This window comes from Lepidochelys kempii, chromosome 25, assembly GCF_965140265.1.
Source record: "Lepidochelys kempii isolate rLepKem1 chromosome 25, rLepKem1.hap2, whole genome shotgun sequence".
Classification (NCBI taxonomy): Eukaryota; Metazoa; Chordata; order Testudines; family Cheloniidae; genus Lepidochelys; species Lepidochelys kempii.
Window position 1 is genome coordinate 4,487,191 of NC_133280.1, and position 27,246 is coordinate 4,514,436.

At 46.1% G+C, this 27,246-nt stretch overlaps 1 protein-coding gene across 3 annotated transcripts in view; it reads right to left on the bottom strand.

The window, feature by feature from the left end:
• Window positions 1-1,216: 1,216 nt before the first annotated feature.
• FZR1 (fizzy and cell division cycle 20 related 1) overlaps window positions 1,217-27,246 on the bottom strand; it is a 31,399-nt gene continuing 5,369 nt past the window's right edge. For 2 of the 3 annotated variants that reach the window (XM_073324695.1, XM_073324698.1), the window contains exons 2-14: window positions 21,278-21,423; window positions 17,660-17,785; window positions 17,284-17,347; window positions 16,876-17,003; window positions 16,202-16,284; window positions 11,884-12,067; window positions 11,182-11,247; window positions 9,317-9,419; window positions 8,405-8,589; window positions 7,194-7,427; window positions 6,987-7,091; window positions 5,961-6,053; window positions 1,217-4,867 (exon numbers count right to left, since the gene is read on the bottom strand). In XM_073324695.1, the coding sequence (XP_073180796.1) occupies window positions 4,826-4,867; window positions 5,961-6,053; window positions 6,987-7,091; window positions 7,194-7,427; window positions 8,405-8,589; window positions 9,317-9,419; window positions 11,182-11,247; window positions 11,884-12,067; window positions 16,202-16,284; window positions 16,876-17,003; window positions 17,284-17,347; window positions 17,660-17,785; window positions 21,278-21,346 (1,482 nt within the window). In that variant the 5' untranslated portion in view covers window positions 21,347-21,423 and the 3' untranslated portion in view covers window positions 1,217-4,825. The remainder of the gene's footprint in view (window positions 4,868-5,960; window positions 6,054-6,986; window positions 7,092-7,193; window positions 7,428-8,404; window positions 8,590-9,316; window positions 9,420-11,181; window positions 11,248-11,883; window positions 12,068-16,201; window positions 16,285-16,875; window positions 17,004-17,283; window positions 17,348-17,659; window positions 17,786-21,277; window positions 21,424-27,246) is intronic. The other variant, XM_073324697.1, reaches the window with a different exon arrangement.

Here is a 27,246-nt window from a genome sequence, read left to right on the forward strand (position 1 = left end):
TCCATTCCTGCCTGTGGGGCAACGCACAGACCCCTGCCGTCAGTAACCCTCAGAGCAGGAGGGCAGGATAGCTGGGTAGCCTTTTTGCTGCAGGGAATTCAGTTTTCACCCCAATGACAAGATCCTCCCTCCAGCAGAGAAGCCTCCCAGCAGCACCCCACCCGCCTAGACAGGACGCCTAGTACGGCATCGCACCCATCAGAGTAGGGCAGATAGTGCGCAGCTCAAGCCAAGCACAGGAGAAAAGTGAGGTACGGGGACTCCAGCAGCAATCAGCTCCCTAAATTCTCTCTTGCAAGCACAAAGTATTTGAGCCAGTTACCAACTCACAAGGGAAGATTAAACCCTCCTTTAGCTCTGGTGCTTTAGCCAGCCATTTCAAACCTCTCTCCTCCACAAAGGGCACTTGTGCTCTCAACGGGCAAACTGAAATCTGCACTTCTTCCTTCAAAGGGAGACAACGGCCCAATCTATACACAGTGCCCAGCAGCACCTCTGGGAAAAGCATTCCTTCCTGACCCCTGTGATCTGTTTATGTCCTGAAGCATGAGGATTTGGTTGTCCCCATCTTGGCGCACACAGCTGCATGGATTACTATTCTTAGTAAGACAAGGGTGGGTGAGATAATATGGGAGGTCTCACCATCTATAACCTGACCACTACCACCTTGTCTGTCTAATATTCTGGGATGCACTAGGCTACAACTAATCTGCAGACGCTGTTTAATATGTCACCCGCCCTTTAGTGTTCAACCACCACCACAACACAGGCTCTGTCTCCCGGTGTGCAGTGCCTTGTCCAGGGCACTTGCCCATTTCCCCAGTAGTATCGCCCATCTGGTCTCTTAAATCTTTCCTTTGACACAAGTGACACTCATTTCTTTACGCAGGGTGGATGCAAAAATCCTCTGTCAAACACTGCTTAACATCTACAGTGGGGGTAGTCAATAGATAGTCCCCAGTCCAAATCTGGAGACTTTTCAGTGGACTGCAGGGCTCACAGAGGCCCAGGGCTTCAGCCCTGCAAGGGGGTGCTTCAGTGCCAAGGTGCTTCGCGTGGGGCTGAAGCCCTCAGTCCAGGCGCACTTCCCACAGGGCTGAAGCCCCACCGGAGGGGCACCGGGACTCGGAACGTCAGCCCAGGATCCACACAGCACTTTAAAGCATAACATCACTCACAAGTTTCACATGAAGCTTTAAAGAAAGTGACACCAGGCTTAAATTCACAATGTATTTAATGCCAGTTACATTGCTTTACATGAAAAGTTACAACGGTCTCTATATTTCCCCCCCCCACCATATGATGCATTATATGTAACAACGCCACAAGTTCTTAGAATTTACCTGCATAAACTCTGGGGAGACCTTTCAAACTGCCTGAACTGTACAAGTCAGAAACGTTATGGTTCATACATTGAAATAAGTGTACGCAAGTTTTTTTTCTTCCATTTACAACACTATTGAGCACACTCCAGACAGCCAATCGCTTCACACGAGTTGCATACATGAGATTCTAGACACAAATGCCCCCAGCACCCCCTCCCCCCCGAAAGATACCTTTTGAGGACACTCCCCTGGCCCCAGCAAACTACCTCCTTTGGCAACTGCATGGGTAACGGGGAAATTTGTGCTGGTATTTTTTTATGTCCACTAAAGACGTTCTTTAACATTGCTCTCCTCCCCTCCAACCAGGTAGCCGATACATTCAACCATAAACCAGCTATGGGATCAGGAATCAACTATCCATCCCTGCTAAGCAGAACAGTAGAACACAAAGTAACCTGTCCTGCTCCCAAGGCAGGCGTTAGCCCAGCCTTCCGAGCAGGGGGAGGATTAGGAGCGCGATCGTTTTGAAACAGCGTTGACAGAAATAAGGGGCGTGTTGTTAGAAGCAGAGAATGACACATTGAGCCTACCGAAGGATGCTCCCTCTGGACCAAGATCTCTGTCGAATGCAATTCTCTGCTTGAGATTTCAGTGCAACACACAAGAAAGCTCCCATGCGTAACCGCAGCACAGATGCCAGAGCATCTAGATTTCTAATTTCCCTCCACGCCCCATTATATTCCTGGGGATTACTTCAAAACCAAACCCAACGCTGCAGGCCTAAAGGAAGGGGAGGGTCTGCTCCCCTCTCCTTTCCAAAGCAAATCCTCCCCAATAAAAAGCAAAGCTCGTCTCACCATGGGTTCGAATGTTCCTTTTACCAGCTGCTTCAGCAAGGGTGGCTCTCTGATGTAGGGCGCACAAGCCTAGGCTGATCACATGCCTGACAAACAGTAAAGCTTGCTCCTCTCCAGCTTCTGGTATTGGGGCGGGCAGAGGGGATTACTGTCAGTATAGTTACCAGGACCATTGCACAACCTAGCCTGTACCTCTCCTTCCCGCCCCCCACCACGCCTGCACACACCATCAGACACCTTCCGAGTTTCTCTCCTCATTAAGTGAGCACTTTTACACAGCTTGAGCAGAGACAAATTTACTCCCCTTTCAGGGATGGTTTCCTGGTTCCTCTCCATTTAAAGATTTTTCTCCAGGAGGAAAACGTTTGGTGGGTGGTTTGGACATTGAGCTAGGGGTCTGGGGAACAGTTATCCCAAAGAACAGATCGCAAATGAGAAACTAAGCCACAGAAGTAACTTGCAGCCATATTCCCCCTCCTCCCAGTCACTGATTTAAGACATGCATTACTTTCCTCTGGTCCTTTCTCCATTATAATTGCCCCAGGGGGTGGAACAGGCACCCGTGACAGACCATGTTTCACTGCAAGTGATGCCTTCAATTCAGACATGCGTGCCTGGCTTAACGATCTGACAGGGTAACAATTCCCCAGTGCGTTAGCGATGTGATGGTTAAGGATGCCAAACATGTAACAAGCAGCAAGAGAGGAATCAGGAGGCCATTGCAGAACATTTTTACAGTGCCTCAGAATTTTGTGGAGAGAACCAGAGTAAAGCGGATCTGTGATGAAACGCTTTTTCGGAGGAGTGTGGGAAGGAGGCGATGGGAATATGCAGGTCCCATTTTTGGCTTCAAGAGCTCCAAGGCCGTCAGTTTTGCTAAGGAACACAGCGTATTCCGGGCACACTCAAGCCTCGAGAAGCACTTGTAGCACCCAGAGACCAACATCCACGCACTAGCTGTAAATGGCACGCTTGGTCAAGGCTGTAGTGAAATGGAATCACAGTTCACGGCAATTCTCTTTGCCAGACTTGCTACCTGAAATTTGCCCTTTCTAAAGGAGTCACTGCTGCTCTAGAGAAGCAGCTGCCTCCCACACCTCCCCCCCTGCAACCCAGGCAGTATGGTTTCACAAGAAGGTATCTGCCTACACACTATGTACAAGAGGACAAGGTCTATATACACACACATACACAACCACACACACACCAGCCAAGAGAAGAAAGAGGCAGCACTTACATCCAAACATTTTACAAAAGGAGGCGAGGGGGTGGGCCGAACAGCCCGATGCACAGCAGACGAGCATTGGCACATGTACAAAGTAGACAGGAACTGGCTGCTGCAAGCATAACAGCGTCTCTTTAAATTAAAAGCAAGACACAGACACACACGCACACACACACACAAGTGCTTAGCATCACACCTCACTGCATTATTTCAACAAACTGGCAGGATCTCTCTCTTCCTGAAACTTAAAAATGGGCCTCTGGCTCTGACCTAATTGAAGTTTAAAAAAAAAAAAAAAAAAAAGCAACACTTCTCCCTTGCCTAGAACCCCTCGCACACAGACTTCCATACACATGATGTTTCTTCCGTCCCATGTGGAAGACAGGCAACAATCTTACAGAACCTTTGTCTTTGAAAACAGATCCACAATAGTCTTTCTTTCTAAATCCATCTCAACTGCTTTTGTCCTCAGAAAGACACTGCAGCAATCAGTCTGCAATAATTGGCACAGCATAAAGCTCTAAATAAATACTCCTGGGTCTTTAAAAAAAGCCATTGTTTCCCCATTAAACTAAAAGTCTTGAGACCGGCTTTGAATGTGTAATATCAATAATTCTTTTTAAAAAAATAATCTTTGGATTGTGCAGTAATCTTTCCTTCAGAAGAGGCAGCTGCTGTTAAAATCTTTTAAAAAATTCTCAGCTCAATTTTTTTAGCCAGATACTAAGCGTGCTGAAAATTAAACTCTTAGGTGAACGTCCATGTCAAGTATTAGTCACTTCTTTAAACGGAAGAGAAAACTGTGTGCCTGAGGAAAATAAGCAGTTCTTTTTTCTACTTGGAATATTAGTGCCAAGCAAAAACAATACCCACTCTACATTCGAGAGGCTTCTTCCCAGCTCTAACTTTTTGTCCTCTCCCACCAATAAAATTTGATCAAGTCTGACTAACTCAGACTTGTGTCAAATCAGAGAATGATGAAGAACCCAGAGCAGCATTCCAAACCTCTCACAAACAAATCCCACCTCCCACAATACTCATCTCTCACAGAGGTTACAAAGCAGCAGTTGGGATGCCCTTGGCCTAGTCTTCCTTATCATGGTCCACATCACACAAGTTCTACCCTATGTATAAAATTAGATACTTTAGTTTTTCCCTCTTGCACCTGTTCCCCTTTATGAAGAATGTCATATTCTTAACCCTTTGATAATTGCATCACCCTCCCAACCCCACCCCAAATACTGTCCAATATGGTTCGCAATCATGTATTTAAGAAGAATCTTGAAAGTCCAGCCTCCAAACCCACTGGCACTCCCCTTCCCCTCTTCTGGTTGATAGCGAGAGGTTCCATACAAGCCAAGTTAGTGGTTTTTTCCTGGCACATCGTGCCGGGGTCCCCTGGTGTGCAATTACAGAGTTTACCGTATCCTGGTGAAGAGATTTAGAACAGACACAGACTCCTGCAAAAAATGAAGAGAAAAGTTTTGAACCCAAGATCCCCACTCTAAATATTCACTGAGAAAATGAGTTGAGCGCAGACAGCTCCACCACACTGCCTCAGCCCTATCCCCCCACACACTCATTTCTGCCACGAAGCCAGGGCTCGAGGCAAACCAAGCCAAGGGAAATGGTCTGGGGCTCGCCCAACATTAGAGGGCAAACCTTCATAAGCATGCCCGAGTCGGATATTGGTCAGAGATCAACCTTCCTGTGCCCATGCACGTATACAGGGTGCAGGGTGAGCGTGAGCATGGCAGAAGATGGTATGGGCTAGTTTTGCAGTACAAGTTTCTGTGAAACAGGGATTGCTGTGTATATCCTACAGCAGAGCCACCAGAAACCAGATGAAGAAACTGCTGGTCTCTGTCTCTCTGTGGTCCCTCCACATAATATCTCGGTTCCTGGCATCCTCTGCTGTCTCTCCACATCTGCTCAAGATGCCTGGAGACTAACTTTTCAAAAAGAGCCCTCCAGACCCCCATGGAGAAGTCATCTCTGGAATGGTGACGGTTCTCAGAGACTTAAGGGAGTTTGATCCTGTCTCCTAAAGCCATTGTGCCAGAACTGAAGAATACGTATACAAATGACACTGCAATAGTGTATTAAAATGCTAGCAAGGAACAGGCTAAGCCGGACACCCTACACCACTGCTACTTAAAATCAGTGGTGTGGCATGGCACCAGCATAACCACCAACAGTTCAATTTTAAGAATGTAGATACCCACCCTGAAATGGAGACCCATGGGCCTTTAGTTGTGCTAGTTACTTCACGTATTCTGTGCACAGAGGCCTCACAAATCACTACTTTCAAGTGAGAATCACAAACCCCTTAGCATTTGACCAAGACTCAATCCCCACAGCTGCTAAGAGAGAAGCATTGGGTGTCTGATCATTATACACATAGGTAGTGGAGGTATACAAAAGCAGTGAAGTGACTGTCCAATGTCACACAGCAAGTGACTAGAGCTGGATAGAAGATCCACAGCTTCCCTCACTGGGCAGCGCTTGCCGCAGAAACAGGAACTAACTATCCACATACACTAGCGAGTTTACCTTTGTTGAGCGGGTTTTGCTGAAGACATTCCAGAACCTCAGGGTTTCATCTCCTGCTCCTGTAACTATGGCCTCCCCATCAGGAGACATTGCCTAAGGCAAGAGAGAAAACACAGTCTTCAAAATACATGTTCACAGGTCGTTAAATGGTAGTTTAAAATGGAGGCCTCCCCCACACCAGAATACAAACGTTCGATTCCTTCTCTCTAATGGAGGTGAACCAGGCCCACCTGCCTTTGCTTTCCTCCTGCCTCATCACCATTGCCACAGGTAAGATACAGAATTATGGAAACAAATCTCAGTTTATGCTGCTATAGAGTACACAAGGGTCATTCACATTATCTCTGGAATCGCACCTCTCTTTATAAAGCCAGAAGTAAGCTGTTAAGATGCCAACATCCCCCTACACATTGTTAACAAATGAACTAGCCACAGTGTCTAAAACAGTATGAGACAAGCTCAGCTGATCCCATTCTGTGCTGAAGCTTCCTCAAGTACCATGAAAGGGAGAACAAAGCAGGTAAGAGACATAGCTATCAAGAGATGGAACTGGATTAAACAGAACTGAATGTTTTAATGCACAACCATGAAGAGGAAAAATAGCAGGTGGAATAAGGGGGAGGATTAAAAAAAGTCTTCTAACTCTGAAGAAGCTTTTGGCTTTTATAAATTTCCCTTAAGAGCTGTTTGCTGTACCAGGTATCTGTGCTCCTCAGAAGTGAGAGGAGTTGGAGTTTGACAACCTGGGGCTTGTCCAAAGGTTAATGTGTGTCACTTTTTGTCAAGCAGTGCAGAAGAATCCCTCACTCCAGTGTCAGCAAGCAGGGACTGCCAGATCTCAAATGCTCCTGTTGAGTGCAGTGAAGTTTAGTTTTGTTTGTTTCACTAACCAAACCCTGGATAGCTAGGAACCAGCAGACACCAGTACTAGCCAGTCTGGGTTCGGTCTCAGTGCACAACCCAGTCGCAGCAGAAGCAGAAGCAATATAAGAGAGCACTAAGCAAAGGGCATGGGTTATAGCTTACCAGGTATAAGACTCTGTATGAATGCCCTGTTAGTTTTGCTACTTGGGTTAATGAGGGATATTTCCAGACGAGAATCTGGTTCTGCGAGTATCCATGGGTACTCACCTGTAGGGGGAAGACACAAGAATTACAAGAGAGAGTCAGCGCTGACAGTTCCTGATCCATGAAAGCTCAGCAGCAGGACTCCAACCCCATGGTTGAACTTACTAGTTCATTAGCATGTTTGGACCAAGCCAGATTGCACACTTGTGACCCAGTATCAATGCACTGCAAGGGCTGCCCAGTTAGCGTGTTCCAGAACCGAATGCAGCGGTCAGCTGTCCCACCACCAGAGGCCAACAGACCATGCTGGTGTGGAGACCACGCAATAGCTTTCACTGCTGCTAGGTGCTCTGTATATTGCTGGACAGGACTCAAGCTGGAGTGATTCCACACAAGGAGCTGGTGGAGAGAAGAAACAAGACTAATTAACATACAACTCCAACCTCGGCTCCCCTGCCCTCCAAACCGAGGAGACAGCACCGGCTAAAGCCCAGCCTGGTGAAGACTGCCCTGCACAGCTCAGCCAATGCACCTACATCTTAATGATTAGCGATTCCTGTACTGGGGCCTCTCCCTCAGGGATCGCCAAACCTGCTCAACTCAGGGATCCTTTTGGGGCTAGACTAAGAGCTACAAACTCATGTCACTTGGGCTATGTGCAGTGCTCTGGTCTCTTGACATGCAAGACTTTGTAAATAATCCAGTCATAATCTGTTCTCATTCACCGGTGGGGGGTGGGCAGGCAGTGGGAAAGGAATGGAAGAGAGAGAAGAAGTTGAAAGAGCTTGGGATACAGTATATTCCATCACACCAGTGTCTGGGGAGTTAATTGTGCAGGAATCTATCCCAAGGTGCTCTCAGAATTGTTCTTGGTACCATATGTAACCATTATTTGTTCGCTGGTAAATAGTAAACCTGAGTTGTGCCTGCTAAAACAAAACAAACGTGCAGAAGGGAATTTCAGTGTAAACTAAGTTATCTAAAACTGCAAACTTCCTTCACTGCACACTGCCTAACTTCAAGTTTAAGTGGAGACAGTTTAAACCAGCTTCACTGAAATCTAACATCCTTCAGGCCAAACATACAGGTGTAGGTACCCAAGCACATTCGGAGCAACAAAGGATAGTTAAGTTGCCCTACTAATTTTTACTTAAGACAGATACTAGAAAGTTGTAGGATAGTCTAGTTTAGCCACATTGGGGTGGGGGGAATATGGATGGTCTGTCAATCGTCTCATTAGTAACAAAAAGGCATCTTCAGATGAGAGGCTACAATTCAAAAGTTGACATATCTTTGAAAGAAGGCAGCTTTTAAGATTAGGAGTGCAGGTGCAGAGATGAGGCCAAGGCCTACACCAATAGCAATCAGTACTTTACCTTGTTATCATTTCCACCCGACGCTAGGAGCTGGTGGTCTGTGGACCACTTCAGCCCACACACCTCCTGCCTGTGGCCCTGAAGCCGTCGCTCAGACTGTAGTGGGGGGGTCCGGATGTCTCTCTGAAGGATCATTCTGTCCCGACTGCCGGAAGAAAGCTGGTCTGCATTCCATGCCAAAGCACCTGTAATGCAGGCAAAGGAACAGAGTGAAAATTCCATGCAGCTGTCAGTGCAGGATTCCTAGGGGTAAGTATCAAGCCACTATAACCAGAGGAGGCCTACACAAATCTCTTCTTGAGCAACTTTTGTTGGAAGATCAAAGAGTTTTTAACATATACAAAACCTATGGGAGTTCATATTATACCCACTTTACAGCAGGGTAAACTGAGGCACAAATGGTGTAACAACTTGTGTGAGGTCATCAAAACAGAACTTATGAGGTGTCCTGACTCCCAACCCCTGACCTGGTCACCAATCCACACTGCTTACTTGTAAAAGCTATTCCCTGAAAAGCAGGATGAACTGGAATCCTCAAGCAGCCAGCCTGGAGAGTTGAAACCAATGACATTCAACAAGGTGTATTAACAGAACACACCTAGGATGCCTCATCACACAACACCTTCCGCAACTGTATGTGGTGATGATTCATAGTATCACCACCCCCAAGAGCAGGCCAGTGCAATTTAAAAGGACTCTTATACACAAACAAAAAGCTATTTCACAGAAGGCTTGGGGAAGGAATGGCGTGTAGGGGTGGGACAGGACTGACAATTCCCACACTCCCTTTTGGATCATAAATTATAGCAATACTGCAATATTAACATGGCCTCAAGGGATCCCTCTTCTAGGTTAGCAAATGCCACTTTCAAATGGTAAACTTCAGCCCTCTTGCCTCCTGTTCCTCCTTACCCACTCTGGCTGTGTGACCCTCAAGCATGGATAATTTCTTCCCTGCAGCTGCGTCCCAGATCTGTACAAAGCCCTTGTGAGTTCCAACTGCTACCAAGTTGCCCTAAATGCACAAAAAGAAAACTTGCAATCAATAAAGTCAGTAACTAGACGTACAAAGAGATCCAAGAGCCACACAAGAGATTCTGAGGGCTTGTCTTCACTATGGACTAAGTCGACCTAAGCTACGCTACTCCAGCTATGTGAATAACGTAGCTGGAGTCGACGCAGTTTAGGTCGACTTATCCCGGTGTCTTCACTGTGCCATGTCCACAGGAGACGCTCTCCAGTTGACTTCCCTTACTCTTCTGGGATCTCTGCCGTTGATTTAGCAGGTCTTCACTAGACCCTCTAAATCAATCCATACTGCATTGATTGCAGCAATGTCAATCTCCCCATAGTGAAGACTAGCCCTCAGCCCCTAAAAGGCAAACAGATGGGGGTAGGAGTATCATCCCTGGAGATTACACATCTTGTAAGATCTGTCCTGCTCAAAGGAACGCCATCTGTTAATCAGCAATGAGTTGAATGAAGATGCAATTTCTGCAGTAACTTAAGATCTGCTGTAGAAATGAAAACTGAAAAGTATCAATAGATCCTTTTAAAGACAGATAATACTGGCACTTCTTTCTAGTGCACATTTTCCCCAAGGCCCGCTAAGATTTTTACAATCATTACCTAATTACATCTTTTTTACACCCCCAAGCGGTTTTAACAGATAGGGTAAACTGAGGCATGGGCATTAAGTGACTTAGAATCATAGAACGTCAGGGTTGGAAGGGACCTCAGGAGGTCATCTAGTCCAAACCCCTGCTCAAAGCAGGACCAATCCCCAACTAAATCATCCCAGCCAGGGCTTTGTCAAGCCTGACCTTAAAAACTTCTAAGGAAGGAGATTCCACCACCTCCCTAGGTAATGCATTCCAGCGTTTCACCACCCTCCTAGTGAAAAAGTTGCCCAACATCATACAGTGAGCTATTGGCAGAGTTGGAAACAGAACCCAGGAGGCGGTCTTGACTCCTTGTCTTCCACTCTAAACTCCATTTGAGTGCTTGCTAAAGGGACAGCGAATACCTGTTCGCAGAAGCTATTGGTTTAAACAAGATGGGGGAAATGTTGCTGAATTCTTCTGCAATGGGATACATCACTTTGGCCTCAACCAACCAGCCAGGCAGGATTTCATGGCACTATGCAGAACATCAAATAGAGCACCTGGAGGTTCTGCCTCACAAGAGACTTTTTAGTAGGATTCTGGGCTCTTTTACCCCAAGCCTTTCCTGGAACAAGGAAGACAAATCTGGCATGACAGGACTACGGAGAGTAATTGGAGCAAAGACACTAAGCACATCAGTTCATGCAGACCATCTCTCCAGAACAAGCAGTAGACCATAACCTCTCTCTAAGAGCACGGCTCACTCACATACAGATATATTTGTAGTCAATTTAGGAGGCAGTTCTACACTCACAGACCAGTCCAGGTCCATCCCTGCTATCCAGGTAAGGTGCTTTTTTCTTTTTTTTTTTGAGGGGGAGGGGGAGGATGCACATGCCTCAAGCGCATACATCTTAGGCTTTAACAAAAAAGGAGAGAGAAATGCTCTTCGGCATCTCTTGACCGAGGTCAGATGCTGCTCACTGAACTTAATCTAGGTGGTTCTCACTCCAGCATGAGACACGGTGTATTCCTATCGGACTCTAGCGTTGAGGATCAGATGTTCTGAAATGTTGAGCTCTTACAAATGCAACTGAAGTTAACAGGAGCTTTGGGTGCTCAGAATCTCTGAAAAGAATATCTTAACGGTCTGTGTGGTAGTATTATACTGACCCGTTCTGACCAGCCCACTGATGTCACAGAATCGCCTTCCACAGACAAATCACATAACCGGGTCACCTTGAAAATTAGGAAATAAGATGGAAATTAGGACTAAAGAGATTAGCTGCCTAGCAGATTAGGTATTTGGAACTAAGAGCACTAGTATGTTGCACCACATAGATCAGGGGTGGCCAACCTGTGGCTTCGGAGCCACATGCGGCTCTTCAGAAGTTAGTATGTGGCTCCTTGTCTAGGCACCGACTCTGGGGCTGGAGCTACAGGTGCCAACTTTCCCATGTGCCAGAGGGAGGCTCACTGCTCAACCCCTTGCTCTGCCACAGGCCCTGTCCCCACTCCACCCCTTCCCCACCCCTCCCCTGAGCCTGCCATGCCTTCGCTCTTTCCCCCCCCCAGAGCCTCCTGCACGACACGAAACAGCTGATCGGGAGGTGCGGGGAGGGATGGGGAAGTGCTGATCAGTGGGGCTGCTGGTGGGCAGGAGGTGCTGGGAGGCTGCTGACGTATTACTGTGGCTCTTTGGCAATGTCCATTGGTAAATTCTGGCTCCTTCTCAGGCTGGCCACTCCTGGCATAGATGGTACATTCCAGGGTACTGGAAAAAGTACAGCAGCAGAATATAAAACACAAAGGCCGATCCAACTGACCTGCCGTCCATTTTTCTCCTATAGCTGCAAGGAAAGGGCCATGCCTTACCTGGCTAGTACAAGCACTCCATAGGTAAACACAGGTACCAAGGCCAACACTGAGAACATTGAGAGAAGACCAGTCCACTAGGTTCAGGTAGAAGTCATCCTGCAGTTCTGGAGCATCCAGCACTTTGAAAGGAATCTTGGAGATTTTTCTTGTGGGTTTTCGAGGTGATCTTAGCAACTTCTGACTGTTCACACAAATAGAGACGTGATTTTTTTTATGAGGCTTTGAAGGTACAAAGAGATTTAGAGAAATTCCTACTGTTTTGATCATTGCCCTTCTAGAGAAATTTAGAGACTCAAAGAGACAGGAGGGTTGCAGCTCCGAAGGAATAGTACTGAGGTGAGCAGCTAGAGGGAAGTAATGGACACAAAATGAAAAAGAGGGAAGTTGCCCTGTGCCACTGAGCCAGTGAGGGTTAAGCAACCAGCAGGCTAAGTGACCCAAAATCAACCTTTAATAATACATTAGAGGAGTATTGAAATGGTAAACAGGGCTATTTCTTGTAGATCATTATCAAAGCCAGGTTAAGTAGATTTAGGCTTTGTCTACACTAACACTTTTGTCAGTAAAACTTTTGTCTGTCAGGAACATGGAAACCTCCCACCCCCGTCATGGACATAAGTTTCACGGACAAAAGCACTGGTGTGGACAGCGCTATCTCGGCGGAAGACGTTCTCCTGCCAACATAGCTACTGCCACTCGTTAGCGGTGGTTTAATTATGCCAGCAAGAGAGCTCTCTCCCACCGGCATAGAGCGGCTACACGGGAGACCTCACAGCAGCGCAGCTGTAAAGTCTGTAGTGTAGATATAGCCTTAATTCTTTTAAATGTAAACCTATATTGTCAGAGAATTAGAAGTAGATACTAACTGTATTTGTCTGTGTTTACATATATCTGTTGAGTTTGTAGATGATAAACTTCTGTTCTTGTCTGTTACTATATTCTATTGATTAAGAGATCAAAAAGGAATATTAACATTTAGAGGAAACTTGTGGTGTACTAATATCATTGTCTAAATTTTTCTTTGAAGTTTGTAGTAGACGGTCTATGAACTGCTTGAATGGTTAACTACCTTATGCTAATGAATGCAGCTAGTTACTAGTGGAGTAACTAAGTGGCTAAGTCATTATGCAAGGTAGCCTATTTCCTCTTGTTTTTTCCTACCCCCCCCCCCCGATGTTCTGGTTTAACTTGGATTTAAACTTGGAGAGTGGTCAGTTTGGATGAGCTATTACCAGCAGGAGAGTGAGTTTGTGTGTGTATGGGGGTGGGGGGGGATGTGAGAAAACCTGGATTTGTGCTGGAAATGGCCCACCTTAATTATGCACATTGTAGGGAGAATGGTCACTTTGGATGAGCTATTACCAGCAGGATAGTGAGTTTGTGTGTGTGGTTTTTGGGAGGGGGGTGAGAGAACCTGGATTTGTGCAGGAAATGGCCCAACTTTATTATCATGCACATTGTGTAAAGAGTTGTCACTTTGGATGGGCTATCACCAGCAGGAGAGTGAATTTGTGTGGGGGGGTGGAGGGTGAGAAAACCTGGATTTGTGCTGGAAATGGCCCACCTGATGATCACTTTAGATAAGCTATTACCAGCTGGACAGTGGGGTGGGAGGAGGTATTTTTTCATATTCTCTGTGTATATATAAAGTCTGCTGCAGCTTCCACGGCATGCATCCGATGAAGTGAGCTGTAGCTCACGAAAGCTCATGCTCAAATAAATTGGTTAGTCTCTAAGGTGCCACAAGTACTCCTTTTCTTTTTGCGAATACAGACTAACACGGCTGTTACTCTGAAACCAGTTATTAGTGTGTGACTAAGAAACAGATTTACTTCAGAGCAACAATGTATATTACCTATTCTTCATCCAAGGAATGCCTGCTGTGATGTTTGCTGTCAAGATGTAGCCTAGTGGAGAGAACTATAAAATAACTCTAGGGCCTGAAACTTTTTCATCTCAGATCTGCTCAAACTTCGTCAGGGGAAGTTCAAGTCACAAGTCTGAGGTCTCCAGGTGCGCCCTGGACTATCCTTGCAAATTCTCCTGGAATTCTACATATGGACTAACTTATTGAACCGATTCTAAAAGGACTTTTACAAATGAGCAGCTCGCCATCTCTGCTATGAAACTGACCTGAGAACTTTATTCATATCTTACTCTGGGAGAAATCCTGCACTATTGTGCATGTGCATAATTAATTAGCCACACATTTTTAATTTTTTGTTCAGAAAAAAGCTTCTGCTGAAATGTTGCTGCAGTTCCACCTTTTGCCCACCAGAGGGTGATGTGGCAATAGAACAAAGCAGCAGCTCCCAGCTAGCTGAGAAGAGAAAGAGCCTGCCTTCTTCACAGAGCCTGTCAGGAGACAGGGACTATGGGGAAACAGACAGCATGGGTGCTGGGTGAGGGGGTCAGACGGGCTCATAAGGGCTAGTGGAAGAGGACAGACTGGGGCAGGGGCTGAATGGGAGTGGAGGCACAGAGCCACAGGGGGAGGGAGGTGCAGGGCCACATGGGGATGTGAGGAGGTGGTGTCTGAGTGGGGGTGGAGGGACACGTGGACAGGAGCAGACGTGCCTGACTGAATGGGAGAGGCTAGGAGACAACCAGGGTCTGCATCGGGGAAGCTCCCTAACAATCCCTCCTCGCCACCCCCCACAAAAAATCTGTTCCATACTTTTCCCAGCCATACCCAACAAGCCTCCCAGTTCACAGCCAGGCTCCTTCCCAACAATTTACTTCCCTCTCCCTCAGCTCCTCCATTATCCCCGACTCCTCCAACCCTTTGCACTGCTTCTGAGGGGTGCGAGAAATACAGTTCTGTATTATAGTTTAAATGAATTACTACTCAGAGTTCTGTATTACTATGCCTAGTAAGGAATCTATTTTTCAAAAAACATTTCCTGACTCTTTTTTGTTGTCTGTATTGTTACACACATACTTGCTGACAGGTATTTTGAAATAAATGACCAAAAATAATTGAAACTGGTGTGACTATATTGTGTTACTTTGACAAATGACACATGCAGAAATTTGCAGAATTTTAAAATATTGTGCGCATAATTTTGAATTTTGGGGAGCAGAATTCCCCAGGAGTAATCTGTATGTATAATGATCTTTTAACCATAGCAACTGTCTCTTTTTTAAAATAAAACTTAAATTAGTTAATAAGAATTGGCTGTAAGAATGTATTTTGGGTAAGATCTAAAATATTCATTGATCTGGTGGGTAATGTGTCTGGTCTCTTGGGATTGGTAGAACTTTATATATGGTGAATAAGATTTTAAGTAATCTTCACTATATTGGATTTGGCTCTCCGGGTGGGAGCCCAGGGCTGGATTGCTTAAGGGGAACTGTTTTAGCTTCTGGGTAACCAGTGTGGTATTATAGAAGCTGTTTTGTTACTGGCTTGGTGAATCTAATTATAAGAATAAACTACCAGTTTTGGGGATTGTCTGCCCCATCCTTTGCAGTTTGCCCTGACTGATCGATCTCCGTGTGGCCCCTGCACCGACCATAATCACATGCCCAAAAAGGGGAGGCTGCTTAATAACATTCCTGATATTAACAACTTCTGGTTAATAGCAACATTTTGCTGGGGACCAATCCTGTCTCATTAGACTAAAATGTTAATAGGATTCAGATACTAACAGGCATGCTGCTTTCGGACAGCCTTTTGACATGCTTTTCCTGGCTGTAGGCCTGCAAATCTGCCTGCTGTTTGGGAGGAGGATGCTGCGCTTTTCATGGGAGCAGGGGTGTGTGTGTGTCCAAGGGGCTGCACAGTACCACTGTACTCTCCAGGCTGTGCCCTGCCCTGGTACCAGTGGCTCAGGCTTGGCACATCCCAGTGCTTCCTTCCCTGGCTATAGCTATAGCCCTGCACACATGCCTTCAGGGATGTGGCAGAGAAGAGAGCACTGAGACATGCCGAGCACCAGCCACAGGCAGGTTTAGAGCTGGCTAGAGCCTCACAAACCTCCCCATGATTCCCTGCCCACAGCCTCCCCTCCCAGCTGCCAGCACTGCCTTCCCTGGCTGCAGCCCTGCAAACCTGCCTTTCGCTTACCGGCAGCCTCTGGATAATAATAGCAGTTGCTGGGAACCAAGAGGTTGCTAACAAGTGGAATCTACTGCATTTCTAAGGCTGGCTGCACAGAGACAAGATCCTTGCTCCTTAGGTGTCGGACAACTCCTGCTGCCTACTTCCCCTCCTGAAATCCCATAGCTGTACAGCAACCAATTATGACATTAGTCAGAGAGCGCCTTAAGAACCCCAGCCCTCATTTTTTCCCCCACCCATAGGTAGCATTACCTTTTGTTGCTGACAGGTGACAGGGAATACGGGGAGACCTCATTGCCATCATCTGGACTAGAGCGTTTGGTGCTGAGGGAGTACTGCACAAAGAAGAAAGCATTGGATACAAAACCCCCACACAGTACAGGTCCTGACGTGCCAGAGGTTTACAAGATCACCTACAATGTAATTAATTAAACATACATTACCTAGTCAGAGGTCCCTCCAAAACCCTGCACTGTGGTGGCCCACTGTGTTTTACTTTCTACCCTCTTCAGTCCCTTCCCTTAAAGATTCCTTTAAATCTTGCTCTACAGCAATACTGAGAAACTAACTTCTGTTGAATCTCAAAACCTCTCCTTCATTTAGGGAGCACATCAAGACCATGTGTTAAGTTGCCCACATTTTTTCCAAAACAGTCTTTCAAAGCCTCTGTCATAACTCAGGAAAGAAGGATTTCTGCAGCAAGCAGCACTTCCTCATGCTATCTGTGGAGTCACTGAACAGTGTCCACTGGATTTTGTTACTAATACAACCCACCTTAGCCGTTCCATACTATTGATGACCCACTTTAAACCTTGGCTAGACTTCTTAATAAAGCTACTACACTATGCACCTACTAGCATATTTGAGGAATGCCCAACTCCTCTTGCATAAGCAATGCAGAACAATGAATTGTTAGCCAAACTTACCGTGAAGAGACTCTTCTTCTCTGGTGTGGATGGCTGCAGTCTCCTGTCTTCTGTCTGAGGGTCCTGCACTTTCTCAATCCCTGCTCCCAGCAGTTCGTTCTTTAGCAAGGCTGAGTAAGCAAGGCCATCTGTACGAACATACAAACGAGCTCTTGAGCAGAGTCCTACGCTAGTGGTTCTCAACCAGGGTATGCAGTGGTCTTGCAGGTGGGTACGTCAACTCATCTGAATGGGCTGTGAAGACCAAGTTATCATATTCCCTGTGATGGTGCCTCCAGGTCAGGGCTGTGGCCCAATAGCTAGAGCAGCAAGCGAGATGCTTGCACTGCTGCTGCCCATGCTATATTTGAATTCAGTATTGAATCAAAAGCTAGACACAAAGGAACAAGTGGTACAAAACACATCTACCTTTGCCATTGTCTGAGGTAGCATCCTTTGCTTTTCTGTTTTGACTTGGTGACTTTTCGTTTTCCTAGGGGGGGAAAATATATGCTTACAAACACTCCAGTCACTGCAAAGATCTCACAAAATTTACTTTTCTTCCCCCCCTCCCCACAGTAATGGGAAAAGCACTGCCATCTTGAAAAATCTGCAACAATAATTGTGATGCTGAGGCATCAAATACTGAAGCAGCAAAAGAGACGGAGAGCAGAAGGGGAAGGCAATGCTCTACTAGTCCTCTGAAGTAGTTTTCCTGCCAAACAAACTTCTTTAACTCCGTGCAAACTCCCCCTTCCTGATAAGAAAAATACCCTGTGCTGTGTAACACGGGGGTAATACTCACATTTATTCTGTGGAAGTTAATGCTCCAGTTGGCCCCAGCTCTTGAGGGAATGAAACGGTCTCCATGTTTACTGGGGGAGGACATTGGAGAGTTGGAAGGTGTCAGCGTTCGTCTCATCTCAACTACCTGAAGTTTAAAAAGTTACATATGGAGAAACACTGCAAGAACCAGACAGAAAAAATGTTGGATCACAGTGGGCTCTGAAAGACAGACTCCAGAAATCTGCTTTCATTAGGACCAAATAAACCTGGAATGACAGAACACATGGTTTGTCACCTTAAAACTCTAGTAAGCACTCCTTACACAGGCACAATTCCCACTGACAAGTGCTAACAGGAGCACTTAAAGAACCTCTCTCTCCACATGCGCCCTCTCAATAGTGGAGATCAGCTGGTATGCTCTTGCCAATGGTCCCGAGGTTTGAAATCTGGGCAGCTGGAGGCAGGGCACTATGAGGTATAGGTATGACTGGAATCCCTTCCCCTGTTGGTCTGAAAGACCCGAATATTAGCAATTCAAGCCTCACGTAAACATACAGTGTACGGTACCTTATAAGAATATCTCACACACAAAACATGTTCTAGTTAAGGTTGCAGGCACTCAGCCTGGTCTTCTTTCTGTCCTTCCAGAACAGGAGCGCGTTGATCCCTGAGAGTCCCGCAGGGAGATCCCAGTATCTTGCTCCTCCCTAAGCTTTTTGGCTAGCGTGATCTCTGCCATTGCCATGCTGCTGCCATAAGTATGCCAAGGGCCTGCTGCAGCGTACGAACAGGAGTTTGGAGTGGGTGTGTGCACGTTGAAGACAGCAGGTTTTATTAAGGTCAGATAAGTACAGCAATGCTTCCAGGTCCTCTTGGCATTCCTATGGAAGTAAAGTCACGGCCGCCGTGTTGTGTGGGAAAATGTCCCCTTAACACTACTTCCTGGTTTTCTAACATTTGTTTGTTTTCTCCATAATGCTAATGTTCTTGTAGGGGGTACATAAAGGGACCTCCTTTATATTTCTTGGTTTTACTAGAGAGATCATGTGTAACCCAGCAGTATCCTTTCAATGTGCATTCAGCATAGTCATTTAAATTCAGCACTGAACCTAAATCAATTACATCAAGTAGAATCTGGCAGAACTACAGCTAAGTGTGTATTTTAAGATCTTAGTAATGACAAAAGATATTATGGAGTTCGTAGCAGATATGCACCGGTACCAATATACGAATCCTCCTGAGGGAGTTTTACTTCAGTTAAAAGCCATTTACGTGCATCATGTCAGCTGAGGACTCGTTGTTCCAAGACTCAGTAAAATATGAAGATCAGAGATCACGGTCTTTAGAATATTTACACACCTTACCCAAGGCAAAGAAAGCAAGAACAGTGAAATACCAAAATAAGTGGATGACATGGATTAGACTGTGTCACAGACTTGTAACGATTTGAAGGCCTATCCAAGTACAGACAGAGGGTGCAATTTGGGGCCCTTTCACAGCATAGAAGGACCTTAAAATACTAGGGGCTAGCTCAGAGGTGGGCAAACTATGCCCCGCAGACCACGTGTAGCCCGTGGGAACGTCCTGCCTGGCCCCCGAGCTCCTGGCCTGGGAGGGTAGCCCCCAGCCCCTCCCCTGCTGTTCCTCCTCCCCCGCAGCCTCAGCTCACTGCGCCTCTGGTGCAATGCTCTGGGCGGCAGGGCTGCGTGCTCTTGCCAGGCAGCGCAGCTGCAGAGTTGCGGCCTGACCCCGTGCAAGGATAGAGGGCAAGGGACTTCGGGGTGGTGGTCAAGGGTGTAGATAGAGGTTGGGGCAGTCAGAAGGCGGGGAACAGGGATGTTGAACGGGGACAGGGATCCCAGGGGGGCAGTCAGGAAGGATGGGGAGGGGGCGTTTGGATGGGGCAGCGGGGGCACATTCCAGGGCAGGGGTTCTGGGGGCAGTCAGGAATGAGAGGAGGGGTTGGATGAGGTGGTAGGGGGCAGTCGGTCTGGGGGCGGTCAGGGCACAGGGAGGGGTGGATGGGGTAGGGGTCCCGGGGGGGGGGGCATCAGGGAGCAAGAAGCAGGTGGGGGGGGTCAGATAGGGGGTTAGAGCCAGGCCATGCCTGACTATTTGGGGAGGCACAGCCTCCCCCAACCTGCCCTCCATACAATTTCAGAAACCCGATGTGGCCCTCAGGCCAAAAAGTTTGCCCGCCCCTGGGCTAGCTGGAGGACAATTCTCTCAGCACAGGTGTTGTGTTGATAAATGAGAAGTAATGAACACTGGAAAACATAATCCCAACTATACATACAAAATGATGGGGTCTAAATTAGCTGTTACCATTCAAGAAAGATCTTGGAGTAATCACTGATAGTTCTCTGAAAACACCTGCTCAATTTGCAGAGGTAGTTAAGAAAGCAAACAGAATGTTAGGAATCATTAAGGAAAGGATAATATAATGCCACTATATAAATCCATGGTACGCCCACACCTTGAATACTGAGTGTAGCTCTGGTTGGCCTATCTTAAAGATAGATTACAATTGGAAAACATACAGAGAAGAGCAATAAAAATAATTAAGGATAAGGATCTGCTTCCATATGGAGGAAAGACTGGGACTGCTCATCTTAGAAAAGAGGTGACTAAAGAGGGATAGGATAGAGGTCTATATAATCATGAATGGTGTGGAGAAAGTGAATAAGGAAACATTATCTACCCTTTGACATAACTCAAGAACTAGGGGTTGCTCAACAAAAATTAATAGGCAGCAGATTTAAAAGAGAGAGAATTACTTCACATAACACACAGTTAACCTATGGAAGTCATTGTCATGAGATGTTGTGAAGCCCAAAACTATAACTGGGTTCAATTAGATACGTTAATGGAAGATAGCCATCGATGGCTATTAGCCAAGATGGTCAGGGATGCAACCCTATGTTCTACATGGCCTTAAACCCCGACTGCCAGATACTGGGACTGGATGACTGGGGTTGGATCACTCGATAATTGCCCTGTTCAGAGTATTCCCTCTGAAGCATCTGGCCTTAGCCAGCACCAGAAGACAGGATACTGGGCTAGAGGGACCATTGGTCTGACCAAGTATGGCCATTCTTATGCTCTTATGACATATAACACCACAGAAAAGCTGGAAGATCTGCATGCATCTAAAGTCCACCTATCGTATACCCCCAGCATTCAGAAGATTTGCTCGTTTAAAAAAATTCAACTGTCTATATTCCCGTAGTACCTAATGAGATTATGTAGTTTCCTGATGCCAAGTACTGAATAATAAAGATATTATAACCCCCTTAGGCTTCTGAGTATTACATACATATAGAGATTTAACACATTTTAGCTGACAAAACTGGCCAAGTTATGAAATTGTTGGAGCAATTGTTTCCCAGGATAATTCAAAAACTCCGACAGTAGAGCATTTCAGTCCAAGGTTTGGTTTAGTTTCTAATTAAAGGCCTCCATGCTATTAAGTAGCTCATAGAGGAAGCTAGAGAGCCTGTCTGAAAGACAGTCGAGAAAGCATATTACAGCTCACAGAATAAAGTCTGGTCTTTGTTGGGGGATGCTGGGAGGGGCAGGGGCAACTGCGTAAGTCACTAGGAGAATCATTAAGCACAGTGTAAATGTGCTGACTTACACAAGGCATTGTGTTTTCATTCTGGATGTTGATCTGGCGCAGGAGACGTCTCTCATAATCCTGGTCCATGTTGGAAAGGGTGGGGGCTGGGGAGTCTAATGGTCGCAGGACCTTCTGTTCATGAAGTCTAGACAGGAATCAGTCTGCTGCAACAAAACAGGAAGAAAGTCAAGAAATGGTGCACAGTCCCATGTACAAACCCACTGCCACCACCAAATTTAATTTCTATACCACTGCCCACGGGAGACGCTCAAAGCACTTTACACCCAACCAACATGAGAAGTACACCAAGTTTCTGCCACAATCTGTGAAGGGAAGCACAGAGACGCTAAGTGAGTAGCAGGATCACAAATGGAAGCTAGAAGTTCCAACTCCAAATCTTGTGCTTTAGACACAAGACCATTTTGCCTCTCAGTCGCACAGTATTCAGAATTTCAATAGGCAAAGCACAGCACAGAATCAGCGCACTATCTGGTTAGGAACATTACACCACACTATTACCCTCATGGTTGCTGATACCACTTGCCTCTACAATTCTGGGCGGATGGTTGGTCCCAGTCTCCACTGGGACCTGGTTTATGCTTAAAATTAGATCTACCTAGCTATGTTGCTCAGTACTGTGAAAAATTTCACACCCTGAAAACCGCAATTAGGTTGACCTTATTCCCAGTATAGACACAACTAGGTCAGTGGAATAACTTCTCAGTCGATCTAGCTACCACCTCTCAGAGAAATGGATTAAACTACACTGATGGAAAAACCTCATCTGTCAATGAGGAAGTATCCACACTACGTGCTACAGCTGTAGCAGCAGTAGAATAGCCATGCCCTGACTATCTTTCAGTCATAAGATCCGGGACAATGTGATTTCACAACAGATATTCATTAACATTTGGTTGGTAAGATTTTATCAAATGTGTCATACAAAATCAGACATATTAGCCTGCCTTACACTGAAAAATAGCATTAACTTTCAAGTTCTATTCTCACAGTCTTATAGCTTTTCAGCTACCTACAGAATTTATACCATTAGATTACAAGATCACACTTTATCATCTGTTTTTAAACGGAACTCCCCTTTCTTTCAGGCATGAGAAAGGACAACTAAAGACATCAGACAAATTTTTCTCATCTACTGCATTGTCACACTAATGTTGCTTCCTAAATGGACCAGTGAATAAAGGATGCATTTTAGGACTCTGTGGCTACAATATACAGAAAATGGCAATAGCAGTTTGTTGGGAACATACAGGGTCTCATATTTTAGGTTAAATCCTGACCAAAGCAAAAACTGGAAATCTTGTTTGCGCACGATATACACTGACCAATAATACAGAAGGAGATGTTGAAGTTTTGCAGAAAACATGATTTCAGTTAATCACTGAAAGATGAAGGTTTTCATTTGGGAATGTTAACACACTTACTATCCTTTGCTTAAAATAGGCCAAAAAAACACTGCTAGTTTGGTATCAAGTGAATTTAACATAAATGAGAATGGTCTGAAAACATAAACCCATGTTTCCTCATGCATCTGTATCAATAAGGTTAATTTAAACTTTAAACCAATCACTGCTGTTGAAATCAGCTATGTCCCAATTTACAGTGCTCAACCTGTAACACATACAAACAAAAGCTATTCAAGGGAAGATATTTTTGATCATGGATACACATCATTTACTTCTAAAATGAAAGTCAGTTTGCCTAACAGAACACACCAAAACCTTGAAACATATAGCCAGATTTTTGAGTTCACTCAACACTCAGCATGTATTGTAACACTCTGCACACAAAGCATTGCATTAGATTCATAACATTACCGTAATTATCATAATCTTTCATTTCAAGGTTGTGTGATCCCGGAAATTAAGGCTAGAAAACATTATCCAAGTAAAATGTGTTGCTACTTTCAGTAACAATAAGAAGTTTGTGGATTTCTTTTTAACCTTCCAGAAACTAAAGGAATTTTTATTTTAATAAAACCAAGTAAAAATGGTACATTGTTCTCAGTGGCAGCAACTTGGGGCTGAACTCTTGAAAGTACGGCCATCAGGACCTGATTCAAAACCCTCTGAAGTCAGTGGAAAGACTCCAATTGACTTCACAAAACTTTGGAAGAGGCCATACTTTTTGCAAAATTAAGAGTCACTAATGACCTCCGAAAGCTTTAAAAAAATAAACCCCCAATGTCTTACTGCTACTGAAGTACCACATTTTACTAGGATAGCTGTTTCTAGACGTATTTCAAAAGAATTCTTCTGTAACGACTATAACCTACATTCTAGGACACTGCCTACTCGAAATCTAGTCACTTTAAAAATCATTCAGAGCTGTTCCAGGTACCATATCTGCCTTGAGTTCCTTCCACTGCCCAATTTTCATAGAATCATCATAGAATATCAGGGTTGGAAGGGACCCCAGAAGGTCATCTAGTCCAACCCCCTGCTCAAAGCAGGACCAATTCCCAGTTAAATCATCCCAGCCAGGGCTTTGTCAAGCCTGACCTTAAAAACCTCTAAGGAAGGAGGTTTTTTACCATTACATTACCATTTTACCATTACATTTTCCAATAAAATACTTCTCCCATGTCAGTTTTTTTGTACAGAAGCAGAAACAGAGGAAGCCTGACTGCCTGCATCTGACAGCACTGAGTTTGTCTCTTCTGCATAAAGTCTGTAAAAATGGATGTTTCACTCATCTTTCCTTTACAGTAATCTTCAGTGTTACTTGTAACAAAGATAGGTTAAAAAAGCTGCACTTCTCAAAGCTTTATGTTGACGTTGTCCCTTTAAGCTTCCTTTTGGCTTGGTATGTTTGAACGATTCCATGGCAGTCACTCTAGTATCAAAAAAATATTCACTTTTCACACTACTTAGTAGAAGACCATCATCTGTATATGTAGCAATAAAACTAAAGTAATCCAGCATAAGAACACTCCATCTACTCTTAATCATGGTATTAAAACTGTTCAAGATTTTAATCCAAATCACTGTTACACACAAGATTTGTCAGTTATATAACAAGTTAAATACAAAAAGTAAACTTAAGTTTGCAAGACCTGGGACTCAGTGAAGAAGTTCACAAAATTAAGGCTGTGAAAAACCAGTACCTCAGCCACACTTCACATCTTGTGTATTTTATGATACGCTTAAATAACAAAAAGAGTAGCTTTAACACATTTTACAAGGAAGGGAGAAGAGAAAATATTGCACAGAAGCATCAGGGCAAAAAGTGCTAATGGTGCTCAAACAGCTACCTAACTTTCCAGCTTGTGTGTGCTTGAAACCAAAACCATAACATTAGGTGTGTGCATTTAATGGACTAGAATTTTTTTTTAATTACAAAGAGAACAATAAATAGAGGTAGATTGCTTGTGCAGTTTATGAATTCCACTGGCTTTGGTATTCCTACTGTCAAGAATAACATAAATATAACCTGTGTTTGGACCTACATAAACAGTTTAGTACCCATTTTAAAAGGATCACCGCCAACTTCTATATGAATGAAATGGATAGGCAGGGTTTGTTAAACCCAAATGTTCAACTCTTGCACTGCTGGTGTGATCAGGGTCAAGAGAATTCAACTGTGGCTGAGGCGGTGGAGAAACCTGTGTTTGATACCCAATGTCAACATTGCTAAAGATTTACTCCTGAGGGAATTCTGCGCCAAAAAACTAAAAATTCTGCACACAATATTTTAAAATTCTACAAGTTTTATTTGTCAGTAAATAAATGCAGAGGCTCCAGCATGACAGTGGGGAGCACAAGCCATTGGCTGCACAAAAGTGAGAGATCTCCCTGCAGCCCCTCCACCCGCAGGACAGAGACTCAGCGGTGAGGCTGCACCCAACCCCGACACAGCACAAGGCCTGGGCCTACCCCAGAAACACCCTGGAGCCCTGCCCCTTTGCACCAGACACACCAGGTGTGGGGCAGACAGACTCAAATCAGGCAGGATCCAAGTGTGAGAGGTCCAGGTGTAGGAGGCTCTGGATGCACAGAGGCTCATTGGGCTGGGTGGGGGTTCCAGATGCAATGTGACTCCACAGGGGCTTCCAGGTGAAGGTGGCTGGGGCTCAGCTGAGGGCTCTGGGTATGGGGTTCTCAGCGGGGGTATCTGGGTGCTGAGGGAGAGGGGCTTGGTGGGGTGTGGGGTCTGGGTGCAGCTAGTTGGGGGTCAGTGGCATGGGGGTCTGTATGTGGGGGCTCAGGGTGGTACGGGGATGGGGCATCAGGGTTGTAGTTTGAGTGCAGGGAGTGGGAGGTGGTCTGGGTGCAGGGGTGGGAGTCCAGAGGAAGGGGAGCCTGGGTACAGGGGGGCTCCAGATGCAGGGGTTGAAGTTCATTGGCTGGGGTTCAGGTGTAGAGGGCTAGGGGAGTTCTGGATATACCGGGTGAGGCTTGGCAGGAGTGTCTGGGTATGGGAAGTCTGGACGCACATGGGTTGGGTGGAAAGGGGAGCAGCTCCCCGTACAGTCACCCGTTTCCCCCCTCCCCACAGCTGAGGAGTGATGGGGACAGGAAATGGGAGGATGCTGAGCTTCCTGCAGCTGGTGGAGGTTTCTGGGGATGGATCTGACATTTCCCCTGCAAGGAGTTGCTGGGGCTGAGAAAGTCCTGTCCTCTCCTGCCTCCAGCCCAGATGGGACTAGCAGGTGATCTTGGCTCAGGGTAGGAGCCATGGGCTGGGGTGTTCCCAGCCACACAATGATTTACCTCTCCACTGGCTGCTCCGGGTACCTTAAACAATGTACCTCCACTGCTTGGGAGTGGTGCGTGACTGCTCTTGCAGCTTCCTTTGCTTCCGTCAGAAAGTCATTTTTCTGCAGGGAAGCAAAGAAATCTGTTGGGGACATGAATTCTGCGCACATGCAGTGGTGCACAATTCCTCCAGGAATAAAGAGTCCAGGGTAGATACAGCCCACGTGTCAGGACACATATTCCATAAGGCAGCAAGGCATATACAATAGATACGAACACCAGAGTTACGAACTAACTCAGGGGTCTCAAACTCAAATGACGATGAGAGCCACATGAGGACTAGCACATTGGCCCAAGGGCCGCACCACTGACTTCCCCCCCTCCCACCCGCTGCCCCAACCCCACACCCACTCCACCCCTTCCGTGAGGCCCAGCCCCTGCCCCTATTCCCACCCCTTCCCTGAAATCCCCATCCCACATCTGCCTCCTCCCTGCCCCCAGGGGGTGCAGGGTGCGTCGGGGGCTCGGGGCAGGGAGTTGGGGTGCAGGACTTGTGTGGCAGGAGGCTCAAGGCAGGGTGCTGGGGTGTAGCAGGGGGCTCAGGGCAGGGGGTCGGGGTGCAGGAGGGGTTTGCGGGGCAGGTCTGGCCCAGCAGCACCTGGGCGGGGGGGGCGCGGGGGAAAGAGAACCACGGACAATGGAAGCTTCAGGGGAGGTACCTGGAGGAGCAACCAGGGCAACACACAGACCCCTGTGCCTCCCCTCCCCCAGGTCCCGGCCGCTGCCCCAGGTGCGCACCAGGCCGGAGCCGCTCTAGGTAAATGCTGGGGGGGGGAGGGGGCCATGGGGAGCTGGCGGGCCACAGAAAATAACCCTGCAGGCTGCATATGGCCCACGGGCCGCGTGTTGGAGACCCCTGAACTAGCTAGTCAGCCACACATCCCATTTGGAACAATCAGACAGCAGTGTAGAGGTAGAGAGGTGGAGGGAGAGAGAGACAGACACAATAAATACAGTACTGTGTTAAAAGTAAGCTACTAAAAATACAAAGGGAAAGCAGCATTTTTCTTCTGCATAGTAAAGTTTCAAAGCTGAATTAAGTCAATGTTCAGTTGTAAACTTTTGAAAAAGCCACCATAATGTTTTGTTCAGAGTTATGAACAACCTCCTTTCCCGAGGCGTTAGTAACTCTGAAGTTCTACTGTAATTAGAACAGCATTCAAACAAATGCAGTTATTTTGTCAGCTAGTTAAACTGGCATTCCAAATACCA